The following is a 14,913-nucleotide window of genomic DNA, read 5'->3' on the forward strand; positions in this document are numbered from 1 at the left end:
TATCAGCTCTTGCAGCCAAAAACGAATGGATGTAGGCAGGGAAAGGGGGGTTGTGTCAAGAAAGCTGTTCCAGGCTTCATACTTTTGGAGTTAAAAAGAGGAAAAATTAAAAAATAATAATCCTGCTTTTACTGGGATTTGATTTTCCCACGTGGAAAGCACCCAAGCTGCAGGCTGCGCCGGCAGCCCCGTAACCGCCAGGGCCGCAGGAATCTGCTCGCCTTCCCTGGAATTTGGACATTTTTTGTTGCACCCATTTCAGCTTGCTTTCCAGATCGTCACTGGAGTGCAGGGCACGCCCCCTCCGGGAGGCTATGTAAAGAGGAGGTGGTGTGCGACTTTCTGCAAAGAGAGAGGAGAAACTCGGAAGGAGAAGGAGGGAGGCAGTCGGCAGCCCGAATCCCCTCCCTTCCCTTTACTCGGGATGTCTGGCAGCTTGGGGACAGTGACCTGGACCCTGTTCCTCCTCCTCCTGGCACCTGGCTGGGTATGTATTGCACTGCAGCAGCTCCCGCTGCCGGCTGGGCATTGCAGCTTCTCGCTTTGATGCATGCGAATGCTTTAGGCTGAATAACTCTTCGCGGCTGCCACCTGCCTCCGAAGGTTTCTGCGAGAAGGCTGGCTGTTAGCAGAGCGATGCGAATGCGCTGTGTAACTAAATCACGCTCGGAGCTGCGCCGCGCGCAATGCCGGGCATCTACAGATCTCAGAGCTCTTGGCAAACGCAAGTGGATTTTGTTTTGCTCCACTCCGGCGTGCTAGAAGCCAGCCCTGGTTTACAGGGGGGAAGAAGAGAACAGAGAGAGGTGAAGTCACTGAGTTTATGTCACTGCAAGGAATAAAAGTCTCGTATCCAGCTCCTTTCCATCACCATCCTTCTCCAGCTGCCACTGAATCCACCCATGTGTTCCCAAAAAAAGGGATCCCGAGGGGGAAATTAGGCTGCAGGATTTGTGCCTGTTTAATACAAGTGCTTGACAGTGCAGCTGATTCCGCTTAGGGCTTTGGTGTGCTGTTACAGTGCCAACAGGAGCAGGAACATTGCTGCAGTCGTTAATGTATCTAAATTGCAGCGAGTGCCTTCTGGATTGGGGAAGAAACCGGGTTCTCAGAGCCACTGTGCCTTGCAGGGCTGCTTGTGCTGACAGATGCCATGAACAGGTTGGTAAGGCCCCATGGATCGCCCCGGGCAGCCCCCGGCGCGTGCCAGCCCCTTTCTGACCGGGAAGGGTGTCCCCTGCACCTCACACTCCCGTGACCTGGGGCTGGTTTCTGTGGGTTGGGATGCTCTGCTTGATGCGTGCACTATGGTCACACAAACGACAGCAGCAAATCCCACCACTGTGACACTTGGTTGTTGCTCTGAGGTGATGCCGTTTCCCCTGAGCCTGCCCACTGCCTTGGAAACGGGACTTTGGACTTGCTTTGAGCTCTGAGAGTGAAGTTTAGTGGATCGAGCGAGGGAACGAGAGCCGTTGCTCCTGAATCTGCCTCCCGTGTTGCTCAGAGAGTAGAAGCAGGATTGCTGGGAGTTATGTTCGGCTCTGCCAGGCTCAGCCCGGGCGAGTCTCCGTGCCTCCGCTCTGTGCCTGGCGATGGGTTCGTGGCTCTTGTCCCTGGCAGCAGGCTGCTGTACGGTGTGCCGCAGCAGCCTGGGGAGGGTGCCCTGAGAGCCTGGTGGGGGGAGAGCAGGTATCATCCGCGATAATTCAGTGTTTGGGGTATGTTAATAGCTGTGTTCTGACTGCTTTATCCACTGCCAGTCTTGGAGCGTGGAAAAGAATCAGCTCCGTGTTTGTGATGTTACTTCTACCTTGCAGCGTTAACCCCTGGCTCCCAAAGCACGTTGCAAACAGCTAGCTCAGCTCCGGAACGCGCCTTTCCCAGCCCTCTGACTGCAGTCACGAGCCCAAACGCATTTCACAAACCCCCTTTGGCTTGGCCCTCTTAGCTGGTTCCCTGGGCTCATGGGGATGTTGACTGATGAGGAGTGAGAAGTCCTGGTGATGCTGCAGCAGCGTGAGCCCGTGTCCACCTACTCGTGCCTTCCGGAGGGTGTAGGGGGAAGAGGTTTGATGTGAATGTGAAGCAGGAAGAACATTCTCACTTTTTCTTTCCCCCTGGGTAACTGGGTTCGGTGCTGGCGGTTGGGAGGAAGCTTGTTCTGGCTTGTCAGCTGCGCAGATGGGGCCTGGGAGTCAGTGGTGGAGAAGATGCAAGGAGCAGAGGCGAGGGAATCCTCTAGTCAGACGCTTTGCACTCCCGTGGCGGCTTGGCCGTCGCTCAGGGGTCCTGGGAGTGGATCACATGGTGTTTGTGATCGATACGAGGGCTGCCAGCACAGCCAGCAGCAGGGAGAGCTGATGGGCCAGGCTTTGGTACTCGCTTCAATCCATAGCCTTGATCTCTGATACTGGTTCTGTTCTGCTGCACTCAGAGCTCACAGAAACGCGCTGCTAACCTCAGCAGAAACCAGGTCAGGGCTATAGGGAGCTTGAAATTAGGACCATAGAATCATAGAAAATTTTGGGTTGGAAGGGACCCCTAGAGGTCATCTAGTCGAATCCCCCCGCAGCGAGCAGGGACACCGCTAACTAGATCAGGTCTTGAATGTCCAACCTGGTCTTGAATGTTTCCAGGGATGGAGCCTCCACCACTTCTCTGGGCAACCCGTTCCAGTGTTTCATCACCCTCATTGTAAAGAATTTCTTCCTCATATCTAGCCTAAAGCTACCCTGTTTTAGTTTAAAACCATTACCCCTCAGAATCACTGATCCTGCTCAGTGAAGGTAAAAGTGTAGTTTTTGGGACAGACTCTTCTGCAGAGGGGAAGAAAATTAAATGTTCTCTAAGCGGAATTGCTCTGCACCCAGGTCAGTGGCATGTCATCATGTGGAAATGTGGGTCTGTGGTACGTGTGGGTCTGTAGCAAAGCCCTGAGTGCGAGTCCTTGCGGTTCTGTGGGACAGTTTGGGCAGTTTCCACACTGTATTGAAACAACTCCTAGAAGCAGTGCTTGAAAATAGTACAGGGTGGAGGGTGCTCCATGCAAATCCAAGATAATCCGTTATTTAACCTCTCTGAAATTGCTGTGAAAGCAAATTAAGTACTGGAGAACTCTAGGAAGTTGGTTCAACATTGACTTTCTACCAGCTGTTCCCAGCTCCAGCAGTTCCCCTCGCCGGGCAGTTATTCAGTGCTCGCTGTTGAGAGTGCACGAGCCAAAAAAGATTTCGGCTCATTCTCTCCTCTCCTGCGCCCGCGAGAGGAGCGGGAGTTATAAACAGCGTGAGCTGACTTTGCTGGGTAACAAACCGAGCGAACGGGAGCCCCGGTACCCCCCGGGGTGGTGGAAGGAGGCACGACCGAGCGGCGGGGCCGGCAATCGCGGCGACGGGCGGCTGGAGCCTGGAGAGCCGCGCTGGGCTCGCGGGCGGGGAGGGAGGCGCGGCAGAGGCAGGGTGCACTCACCCAGCGCGTCTCCGATGCGCCAGGGATCCATGTCCAGATGTTCTCGTGCCGAAAGCCGCTGTGGTGTAATGAGGAAGCGAAGCTGCCTGTAAGCAGGAGGTAAAAGCAGGTGGTCTAGTTTCTGTGGGTGGGTTATTAAAGAAAATAAACAACACCAATAATGATTAATGAAGGCGAGAAGGAAGGCTCGGCTGGGTTCAGTTCCATTGCATTCTCCATTATCCCGAAAGAGGTTGTTTGGTTTGGTTTTCAGCAGGAGAGCTATTTTGAGAGTCTTTCTTTATATGGCCTGTGGCTGACGCTGCACTGGAAAATGCTTGTTGTCATTTTTTTTTTAAGTGCATGGATTGCATCTTAATATAGGCTCTGTGTTAGGAACGGTCTTTTATGATCCCACGTACCCCCCCACCCACGCATCCAAGCCTGAGCAACGCGTCCTTCTGGCAGCCGCAGCGTCTGCGTACATGAAAAAAAGTAGGAAAGCATTTCTGTATTTACAGTGTCTCTTAACGCGCCTCGGCAGGCGGGAGGAGATCCCTGCGCCGTGCCAGCTCCCGGCGAGCGGCGCTGGGCCTGCCCTGGCAGAACGGCTGGGCTCCGGGCAGGAGGGGCTGCCACCCAAGAGGCTTCGCGCTGGGGGCTTCCCAGGAGTCCCGCTGGTTGCTGCTGAGCGGGCTGAGACTCTGGGAGCACTTGGGAGGTAGGATTCAGGCTGCTCCCTGTCCTACACCGTACTGTGCTGATTGTTACAGGAGCACAAAGCAGCTGGCATCTCCTCACCCCGTGTCAGCTAAACTCAGAGCAGCTGCTCTGAGCAGCAGTCGAAACAGCTGGTAAAGTTTTACTGCTGTTACTGGTGACCAACACAACACCCAAAGAAGCTGTTTCACAAGCAAGGGCTGGATGGGATATAACAAGTGCAAGCAGAGCTGCAGCAAGAGATTTTTTTGGCCTCTGTTCCAGGTTTTCCCCCATCCCACCTGCCCCCAGGCTCCTTCCAGGTGCCACAGCCCCTCTCCGGGGTGGCCGTGGCCGGGTCTGGCTGCGGAGCTGCGCGGGGGCTGCGCTGTCGGGTGCTTTCCTCTTCGCCCCAGCTCACAGCCGTGCGGGATCCCCGAGCGTTCTGCCAGCTCCATCTGTGTGCAAGGGTTGTGTCACCCGGGGCCAGCAGCGCGCAGCATCCAAGCGCTGCAGATTGGAGTTGTTGCATCCCTCTGAACTACCTGGAGAATTTTAGTGGGCAGAAGCTGAACAGAAGCCCGGGCTAGAGTTGGCACGCCGACGTTTCCGAGGAGATGCAATGGGATCTTCCCGGACCACGTGCTCTGCACCTTTCGCAGTCGTGGTTTTACATCTCGCCCAAGTCTGGGCATATCCAGAGCTGAGGCTGCTGTGTCTGCTCCAAGCGGGTTCGGAACGAGGATGCCACGGACTGAGTTGCTGGAGTGTTTGAGGCGTCCTGGGTTGTCCGGAGAAGGTCACCCTCCTTCAGACATAGCCTGATCTCTGCTTAGCATCTGAGGTGGCCTGAAAGCCAAGGGTGGGTTTCAGGAGGTGGCCAGCACCGAGATGCTGCCAAGCGGGGCAGCGAGGAAGGTTGGTTATGCTGCGCTCCCTGGAAAGGGCAGAGGAGGGAACACATCTGTGGGAATAACGAAGAAAGTGTGAGATCAGGGGACGAAATGGGACTCGGGAGCCTTGGGGTCAGTGTTGAGCGCTGGGTGACTATGGGCAAGCCCTTTCGCTATGCCCACGCCTTTTCCATCTTCGGACTGGGGCTGCTGCTGCGTGCTGTGATGTTTTCTCCTGAGCAGTCCTACGCAAGCGCTGGGAGTTGCTTACTGTTAATAATTACTGTTTTATTGCTTCCAGGGAAGCGGGGGGCTGAGCTGCGCGCGGGGCTCCAAGCTACTGCTTGTCCTGTTTGTGTTGGCCCTGCGTCTGTTTTTCCCTTGAGCTCCAGATGAGTTAGAGATGAGAAAAAGTTTTGCCTCATGACTGCACGCACGTCCTCTGCAGCCGGGCTCTGTGCTGGGGGGCAAAGGGGTCCTCCCTCCTCTCTCTGGGGTGCCTCTGCTCGAAGCGGAATCGTGTTTTTCATCCCTCTGCCTGGCTGCCTTGCGGGAGACTCATTCTCTCCGTGGCTTCTCCGCCCTCCAGGTCGACCCGCAGGCCTGCACGTATCCATGCCAGTGTCCCTCCCAGCCTCTGCAGTGCCCCGCTGGCACCAGCCATGTCTTGGATGCCTGCGGCTGCTGCAAGGTGTGTGCCCGGCAGCTTGGCGAGCTCTGTTCCCCGCAGAAACCCTGCGATCATCACAAGGGACTCTACTGCGACTTCTCCAAAATCCACAGAGGCAGTGGGATCTGCTTAGGTGAGCGCTGTGCGTTCTGTCATTGCGCGGTTTGCTCGTGGCCTCCGCGCCCTCCGCCCCGCAGACCTCCCGGGAAACCCACGGCACCGTCGGGATTCCCTGCAGCGCTCGGAGCTTGAGCCAGCGTGGCGGTGCGCCATCTGCGCCAGCCCTGCGCGCCAGCAGATTCCCCGACACCGCACACACGCGGCCTCCTGCGAGGAAGGACGTTTCCAGAGGCGCCGGTCGGGGTTTGGGACGCTCCTTTCTTCCCGTGGCATCGTCGGTAGCGCCTGCGGGTGAACGCCAGCCGTCTGGGCTTGTACTGGGAAGTTGCTTGGCAAATCTCACCCCAAATCGCACCGCCTTGCGCTGAAGGTTGGCGTTTTGCACCCGACTGCTTGCGTGTGAGAGGCAAACCGTACGTCTGGCGGTAGCACGTGGGTGGGAAATGCTGAACAACTCGTTTGCGTGTGTAGAACAGGAGAATTACTGAGCCAGGTAAACACAAATGCAGAGCTGTTTTCTCTCCTGGTGCCTCTTTTCAGCCAGAAAAGAAAAATATTTTTGTTTTTTTTTTGCATAGTAGCTACTTTTAAAGGTTGCAAAAGTTATTTTGGTGTGGAGGTAGAGAAGAAAGTATTTCCTCAGTCTCCTGTTCTTGGTTTAAAAACAAGACTGCTCTGCCCCATCTCTGCCAGGAGCCAACCAATTTTTTGACTGAAGCTTCTCAAAGTGGCCAGGAAGACAGGAGCGCTGGGGAGCTGAGGTGAACGTTCTGGGAAGCGTTTGGGCACCGCACGCGGCATCTCGGGCAAGGCTCCGGCAGCCGCACCGCTTGCACCGCCCCGAGCCGGGGGCTTGGGGTGGAACTGCTCTGTTTGGCAGGGCCAGGGTCACGTACAATTTTTTTTACTCTAAATAATGAATTTAACTTTTAGAAGGTGTTTTCTCCTTTCTTTTGAGAAGTTTTTACAAGTCATTGGTTTAATTTTCCTCCCCCATTTCCTGCGCTCTTTAGCAGCTGCGTGAGCTTCCTGCACTTTCTGTAGGCCTGGATACACGGAAGAGCTGGGGTTGAATGTTAATAAGGTCAACACAGGCATAATTAATAACATCCAGCGGGTATAAGCAGGGAACTGGCCAATCAAGACTGGAAACGAGGTGTAATTTGTAGAGTAAAGGTAGCTGAATCACTGGGAGAATTTACTCGGGAGGGTGGAGGAGTCTCCGTCCCAAAGACTTCACGTGAAGACCAGACGTCATTCTAAATGCAGCGCTTTGGATTCACCCTGACCTGTGGGTTTGATACCAGGATTTTGGAGTGAGGGTCCCAGATCTCTGCTGTGTAGAAAACCTGGCTCAAAGACCATCGCTGTCCTTCCTGCCTTTAGATGAGAAATGACGATTTTGGTGGCAATAATCCCAGGTGAACACAGCCCAGGATATCTCCCTAAATCAGACTGAGGGTTGGAGACATCGTGTCCTTGGGGGGTATCTTTGTGAGTGCACACTGATCTTGGGAAGATGGGGGATTTCGGAGGCAGTGAAGGATGCTGGAGGGGGAGTGATGAACTGAATGAAGGGAAAGATCGGTGTTTGTGAACGGAGAAGGGAGGACTTACGGTTATCCCAGTAAGACAGACGTGATGGGAGCAGAAGGGAGCAGAGAGGTGTTGGGGTGTCATGGGAGAAGCTTCTAGGCTGGGAACCAGCCTGCCGGCCATAGCAGAAGAGACAGGAAAGGACCCATCAGAGTGGCAACCGCTGTGTATTTGTTTCATGTTATCACACTTCAGGGACTGCAGAGGAATTCATCTCTCCCTGCCGAGACCTTGGAGTAGCAGAAAGGTAGAGATGATCCCGTAGTAACTCTAGAGTAGGAGAGCCTACGGGTGGCCTGGGTGCAGGGCGCTGGCAGAGCTGCGGTGACCGGAGCGGCTCGCTTGAGCTCTGCCGTGTTCCCCGCGGAAAAGGGCAGCAGTCTCCGTGGCTGGACGCGGTGTCTGGAGGCGGGAGGTGGCGGTGGCACCGAGCAGAGCGGGTACATAAAGAGCCCTCTCGCTCCGCTGGCGCAGTCCATTTTGGTGCTTTAATTGGATCAGGTCGATGGGAAAGTGAGGTTGGTGTAGGGTAATGAAGGGCATGACGAAATGATGGAGTTTTGAAAACATAATAAATCCCCCAAGCAGGCTGCTGTTCCCTTGGTGGGGAGGAGAGCTGCCGAGGGAACAGCACGATCGGTTCGTCGGGGAGGGAGAGGGCTCCGGCTCAAACACAGTGAAAGAGGATTTAAAAATAAATTTGAATGGTTGTGTGGAGGGGAAGTGGATGGCTTCTACTCCGGTGGAAAAAGTGAGGATTTTGAAACTTCTGAGTAGGAGCACAGGAGTATTTTTATACCAGTGGCACTGAAAAGAGTTGCAAGTCGAGATCCAGCTCTGGTTAGAAACAAGGCATGAGCAGCCCGGAAGGATTTGTGTCCCCTCAAGGACTTGCTGGGATGGAAAGAGCCTCTCGCTCCTTGTTTGGTCCAAGCCCTTTCTGTCCGAGACAGTGTTCCACGGGCAAGCAGGACTGAGGGGAAAATAGATCAGGTTTCCTGGTAAGCCTCCGCGAGCAGCCAAAAATCCTTCTTTTTGGTTAACTTCCCAATAGAGGTTTTCTTGGATTTTTTTTTTTGTTTGTTTTTTAAGGGTCAGGATTGCAGAAAGCGGCAGCTGATGAGAACTGTCCAAAGCAGGGTTTCTGTCCTGTGAACAGCTCTGAGAGTTCAGCATTTCACTTCAGGCTGAAAGAAAAGAAAATTAAAAAAAACCCAAAACTCGAAGTTTCCGGGAGTTATTTAGAATACTCGTTTGGCTGTGTCAAAACTTTCCATTTCCATTATACGAAAATGTTTCATCTTGATCTTTATAGTATCTAAAATAATTCCCCAGCAAAACGCTTCCCCCACGGATACTGTCCGACACGGATTTTGGTTGAGCTGCTGTAAGAGCATAAAGGGGATCTTTGATATCAAACTGAAATGCTTCGGTTGTTGCTCATAATTATGTTTTCAATAACACGTTTCTGACATCGATCTGTGCCTGTGAAACTCTCAATCAAGAGTCCTCTGCTGGAAAACTTTCACTGGAAAAATTGTGGCTGGTACAGCCGTAAGGGCTTGTGAGCGTTGCTGGCACCCGCAGAGCGACGACGGCTCCTGTGTGTCAGGCAGCGTTGCGTTTCCTTTTTCGCTCAGTGAAGTTTTGTCGGGAAGGAGTGCAGGACTCGTAGGAGGGCTGGAGGCGAGAGATCTGCAGAGCAGAACAGAGAGGAACAGAAAAAGTTGTGGCTGGAAGGAAGCAGGGATACGTGCATCACAGAGGAGTCAAAAAGGTCATAAACCCAAAGTGTTATTTTCCTTTTGTAGCTACCTTGAGACCTGTGGGGAGCCAACAGCTCATAGGAGAGTGTTGCCTTTTGGTGTCCTAGGAGTGACGAGGAGCAAAGCCGCTGGCTCACATGTCGTGGCGGGAGGGCATCTCGCACAACTCCATGGACTGAGCCGGCTGGGAAGACCTCGGGCTGGAGGACAGGCTGTTTGCAGGCTGGAGGGCGGCGAGGACAACGCTCTGCACCGTAGCTCATTCAAGCGGAGATTTTTATAGAGAAGTTTGGGAGGTCTGGCACAGCTGGAGCCAGCTTCCAGAAATCGATATCAGGAATAGCCTTGGGTCCAGGGAGCCAAACATTAAATGTGCCAACTTCTGCTGCCTCCAGCAGCGGGACGGCGGGGCAGGGGAGCATCTGGATGTGGGCGCGTGTCCGCTGTGCCATCCTGGAGCAGAGGCCGTGCTGCCAGCCCTGTGCTCAGCTTCTCTTCCCCCTTCCCACAGAAGGCTGTGCTGCCATCCAGCGTGACCTGGACAGGCTGGAAATTTGGGCAGAGAGGAACCTGATGAGGTTCAACAAGAGCAAGTGCAGGGTCCTGCCCCTGGGGAGGAACAACCCCAGGCACCAGTACAGGCTGGGGCTGACCTGCTGGAGAGCAGCTCTGCAGAGAGGGACTGGGAGTGCTGGGGGACGACAGGGTGACCATGAGCCAGCAGCGTGCCCTGGGTGCCAAGAAAGCCAATGGGATCCTGGGATGCATTAAGAGGAGTGTGGGCAGCAGGGCGAGGGAGGTTCTCCTTCCCCTCTGCTCTGCCCTGGTGAGGCCCCATCTGCAGTGCTGCATCCAGTTCTGGGCTCCCCAGTTCAAGAAAGATGGGGAGCTACTGGAGAGAGTCCAGCGGAGGGCTACGAGGATGAGGAGGGCACTGGAGCATCTCTCCTACAAGGAGAGGCTGAGGGAGCTGGGCTTGTTCAGCCTGGAGAAGAGAAGGCTGAGAGGGGACCTTAGAAATGCCTCTAAATATCTGCAGGGTGGGGGTCAGGAGGACGGGGCCAGACTCTTTCCAGTGGTGCCCAGCGACAGGACAAGGGGCAACGGGCACAAACTGAAGCAGAGGAAGCTCCAGCTGAACCCGAGGAAGAACTTCTTCCCTCGGAGGGTGACGGAGCCCTGGCCCAGGCTGCCCAGGGAGGCTGTGGAGTCTCCTTCTCTGGAGATATTCAAGCCCTGCCTGGCCGCGGTGCTGTGCAGCCTGCTCTGGGTGACCCTGCTTGGGCAGGGGGTTGGACTGGGTGACCCACAGAGGTCCCTTCCAACTCCTACCATTCTGTGATTCCCACAGCTCACGAGGGCGCGACTTGTGACCTGCTGGGCAAGATCTACCACAACGGGGAGAACTTCCAGCCCACCTGCAAGCTGCAGTGCATCTGCATGGACGGGGCCATCGGCTGCATCCCGCTCTGCTCCGACGACCTGCGACTGCCATCCCCTGAGTGCCCCAGCCCGCGGCGGGTGAAGGTCCGCAATAAGTGCTGCGAAGAGTGGATCTGCGAGGAGGGCGGCGAGGAAAACCGCTTCGAAACAGCCATGGCGGGTGAGCGGGGGCAGTGACAGGGCCGGGAGCTGCTCCCTGGGGATAGGGCTGGATCCGAGCCGCCTGTGGGTCAGGGCCCTGGCTCATAGCTGGCGTGGGACTGGGGGTGGCTGCTCACTTTGTGCGCTGGCGTGTGGGCGCCGAGCGTTGGTTTCTGGACCCGTTAAGGTGAGGCCTTAGTGGTGCTGGGGAGGCTCGCACGCCCTCCGATACCGCAGCAGAACTGGCTGGAGCTGGGCTGAGGTAGGAAATGGCCCCATACTTGCTTGCATCCTCCTTCTGCCGAGAGGCCGAGTAGCTCATGGGATGGATCAGACCTTTGCTGCTGTTCCTGAAGAGTTAGACCAAGTTGGGAGCAGTCACGGAGCTGCCACACATTGTCCCAAGCCCTGAACCTTGCCTTGTGGCTCAGTTTTCAGGGAGGATCCAGCACACAAGCCAGAGCTGAATAACCTGCAGGAGAACTGCTTGGTGCAGACCACCGAGTGGAGCGCTTGCTCCAGGAGCTGTGGCATGGGCATCTCGGCCCGAGTGACCAACGACAACCCCCAGTGCCGCCTGGAGAAGGAGACCCGGCTCTGCATGGTCCGGCCCTGCGACTTCCCCATGGAGAAGACCAAGGTACTGGGCTTGGGGAGGGGGCACATGGCACCGTGAGTGCCCAGGACAACCCGCTTGGGTACCTGTCAGGCGTGAGCCCATCTCACAGGGTTTGCTCTGTGCTTCCACGTTTCTGTGTCCTACTGCCCAGCGATGGAGATAGCGCACAGGCCTCGGTGGCCCCTTCGTCTGTCGCGTCCTTGTTAACCCTTCTGCTCTCTCCCTAGAAGGGGAAGAAGTGCATGCGGACCCCGAAGCCACGCCAGAGCCTCCACTTTGAGTTTTCAGGCTGCACCAGCACCCGTTCCTACCGGCCCAAGTTCTGCGGGAGCTGCACGGACGGCCGCTGCTGCACCCCGTACGTCACCAGCACCGTGGAGGTGGAGTTCCGCTGCCCCGAGGGGGACTTCTTCCAGCGGAAGATGATGTTCATCAAGATGTGCTCCTGCCACTACGACTGTCCCCGAGACAACGACATCTTCCTGGCCACGTATCACCGGAGGATGATTGGGGACCACGTCAAGACAGAGACGCAGTAGCCCTCTCCATGCCGGATCCACAGGCCAAGGTGTCGAGGGCTCTGCAGCGCTTTCGTGGCTGTGTCCCAGGGTGACGCAGCCTCTTCCCCCTCTGTGAGGGGCTGTGCTCTTCAGGACAGCACCGTCTGCCGCCAGCGGTCCCAGCGGCCTTTCCGACAAGCCGAGGTGCGTGGGGGAGCAGCCCCGTCCGCTCCAGGCTCCTGACCTTCACCCGTGGTGGTGCAAAGGTCAGCGATGGAGGCAGGAGCAGGCTTGAGCTGCGAATTCGATCCATGTTCCCGCTGAGCAGACGGGAGAGTGGATCGAAGCCGCGTGGCTCCAGTCTGTCTCCAGCTGAGGGGGGGCACAGCGGCTGCGATTCCCCGTGGCCACCGGCCTGCCAAAACCGGGCGGCAAACCCAGAGCAGGAGGCAGGGGAAGCCCCGGAGGCCGGAGCCAAAGCCGAGCTCTGCAGCCGGCTTCCCAGCAGAGCGGGGCTCTGCTGCGGGCTGGTGCAACGCTCTGCGGTGCGGGAAGTGGTCCTGGCCCCCGTGCTGGGCTCCCGCTCAGCTTGTCAATTATTTTTGGCTAATTGGATCCAATGAGCTGGCAAAAGCTCTCCTCCATCCTTGTGCCCACCTTTCACCTTGCCACGGGCTTTCCCGTCAGCAGCTTCATCCCAGATCAGTTTGCTCCTCGGAGAGGCCGGATCATCTGCTGGGTGCCCGGTTCTGCAGGCAGCTCAGGGCTGGGCTCTCTTTGTCCCCATTAAATTCCTTGTAGCCCTCCGTGCCGGTGAGGGCGACGGCGAAGACAAGGGAACGGCGAGGTGCGTCGCTGCTGGAGACGGAGCGTGGCGCAGGGCCTCCTCCAGCAGCCCTGAGCCAGGCAGGGGTTTCTCCACAGCAGAAAGGACCCAGCCAGGCTGTGGCTTTGGCTCTGGGGCTGGCAGGGCAGCGTTCCCTGGGCCTGCTCCAGACCTGAGGAGCAATTCCAGCAGGAAATGGGGAGGGGGTCAGGCTGCCTGTCTGAAATGCAGCCCCCGAGGTGCTGCTCCTGGCAGTTTTTCATGCCGTGATGAGCAGTTGTGTTGTTTCCCTCAGTGATCCCTTCAGGAATGGCTCCGGGGTGGGAGAGGGGCTGGATCCCGCCGGCTCACGCGTCCACAGTGGGGCTGCAGCGACGTTCCAGCTCTGGAGCCTTTGCTTGTGGGTCGCGAGTTGGAGGAACGCGGGTCGGCTCGGATCTTCCCAGGAGTTTAAGGCACTGGCAAGAAAACCGCCCGTGTTTGCAAACGGAGCCGATCTCTTCTGGAGTCAGCGCGGCAGCGGCACAGGGAGCTCTGCGGGGCTGGGGTCTCCAGTGGCGGGACTCCCTCCTTGCAGCGCAGCATCTCCGTGCCGTCAGGGACGTGCCGGTTGCCGGCCCGTTGCTCCGGCAGAGCCCACCGGCGCAGGAGCTCTCTGGTGAGCCCCCGGCCCGGCTGGGGCAGCCGGCAGCAGGGCAGCCCCGGCAGCTCCGTGGTGCCGCCGAAGACTTGCCCGCGGCGCTCAGTCTCTGCCGCTTTTGACAGAAGCATCCCAGTAAAGGCCCAGGTGCAGTCCGTAGATCTTCCCTGCCTCCACCCTTTCCCAGTCACTGGAAATGAAGATGGATTCCCATCCCGGCTGGGCGGGAGCAGGAGCTACGCCGGGGCACTGAGGCTTCCCCACGGCGGCTCCCACCCTGAGGAGAGTCCCAGCCACCAAGAAGCGCTGCCCCGCAGCCCCTAGCCCTGCCAAAACGCCGGCTCGGGGCCTCGCTGCTCTCAGCCCCTCTGCTCTGGCTCTCGCAGCCTGTGGATGCTTGTGAGCCTTCAGCCACCCGTTACCTGTACCCAGCTGGAACTGTAAACAATTTATCTGATGTTGTTCCTGGGTTTTTTTTAAAGGCCTTTGTACAGTTGTTGTATCCTGTTAGCGCAGCCTTGCTCGGGGCTGTTCGCCCCTTGCCCTCCGGCTCTGCTCGGAACGTTTCCCCTGCTGAGTGTAAAACGACGCCGAGGTTGCACTTTACTCAACGCTAATAAATATCTCTTTATTTTTGATACTCCTGGCAGCATCCCTCTGTGGGACCCTCCCGCCTGCTTTCCCCTCTGGCCTTTCCCCAGGGCCGCCAGCTCGCTGGGACCAGCGCTGGGACCCTCCGCAAGGCTGACGGCCGGGTGGGGAGGGGAGCGGGGTCCCGGGGGGCCCCGTCCCCCCTCCCGAATGGCAGCGGGGCGGGTGTTGGCATCCCACGGGTCCCTCCGCAGCCACAAAACGCGGCTCCGCTCCGACCCGCACGGCCGCAACACCGGGTTACAAACAGCCCCGGGAGCCGACAGCGGGGCCGGGGGGCTTCGGGGCGGCTTGGCAGCTCACGGCTCCGTCCCCGCCTCGCCGCGATCCCCGGGGCTCCCCCAAAGCTCCCTGCTCCGGGGGGCCGGGGGCTGCATGCGGAGCGGCCGGCGGGGGGGAGCCCAGCCCCGGGCCGGCATCCTCCCCCCCTCCGCGCTCCCCCGCCACCGCCCGCGACCGCCGCCTGCGCGGCCCCGATAGCCCGGGCCGGGGCCGGGCCCCGCACGGCCCTTATCGGCCCCGGCCAGGCCGCGCCGGCTCCGCGGCCCCCCCGGGGCGATTCCCCTAAAAAAGGGGAAAACAAACCCGGGAGGCGGGTGAGAGCGCGCACGAACGGCGGGCGGGGACCCCCGGGTGGGGGTGCGGGGGGACCCCCCAGCCCTGCGTCCCGATATGGCGCGGTGACGTCACGGCGGCGCGGGGAGGCCGGCGGTGAGCTCACGCCCCGGCCCCCCGCGGGGAGGAGGAGGAGGAGGGGAGGGGGAATCTCGCCCCGCCCCTTCGCCCGCCGGAGACGCCGCACCGCCACCTGCTCGCCCCGCCCACTGCAGCGCCGCTCCGCCGCCGGCCCCGCCCCTTCGGCGGCGCTGGCAGAGAGTGGGCGTGGCCGGCGGCGCGGG

The 14,913-nt window shown here is 58.1% G+C and overlaps 1 protein-coding gene across 2 annotated transcripts; it reads left to right on the forward strand.

The window, feature by feature from the left end:
* Window positions 1-359: 359 nt before the first annotated feature.
* On the forward strand, window positions 360-13,971 carry LOC104327410 (CCN family member 2-like). Of its 2 annotated transcripts, none has more exons than XM_075438087.1 (5): window positions 360-487; window positions 5,632-5,845; window positions 10,546-10,797; window positions 11,210-11,418; window positions 11,625-13,971. In XM_075438087.1, the coding sequence occupies exons 1-5, from the start codon at window positions 425-427 to the stop codon at window positions 11,934-11,936; spliced, it is 1,050 nt and encodes a 349-aa protein (XP_075294202.1). In that variant the 5' UTR covers window positions 360-424; the 3' UTR covers window positions 11,937-13,971. The 2 variants fall into 2 exon arrangements, with proteins under 2 accessions (XP_075294202.1, XP_075294203.1); XM_075438088.1 differs by having other exon boundaries at window positions 11,628-13,971.
* The last annotated feature ends 942 nt before the right edge of the window (window positions 13,972-14,913 follow it).

Source organism: Opisthocomus hoazin, chromosome 17, assembly GCF_030867145.1.
Source record: "Opisthocomus hoazin isolate bOpiHoa1 chromosome 17, bOpiHoa1.hap1, whole genome shotgun sequence".
Classification (NCBI taxonomy): domain Eukaryota; kingdom Metazoa; phylum Chordata; class Aves; order Opisthocomiformes; family Opisthocomidae; genus Opisthocomus; species Opisthocomus hoazin.

Excerpts from the sequence above, each read along its gene's own strand:
- LOC104327410 (XM_075438087.1), top strand. The coding sequence starts at position 425 with ATGTCTGGCAGCTTGGGGACAGTGACCTGGACCCTGTTCCTCCTCCTC. Across the intron at positions 5,846-10,545 it reads AGGCAGTGGGATCTGCTTAG|CTCACGAGGGCGCGACTTGT; the intron begins GTGAGCGCTGTG and ends TGATTCCCACAG. Across the intron at positions 11,419-11,624 it reads TCCCCATGGAGAAGACCAAG|AAGGGGAAGAAGTGCATGCG; the intron begins GTACTGGGCTTG and ends CTCTCTCCCTAG.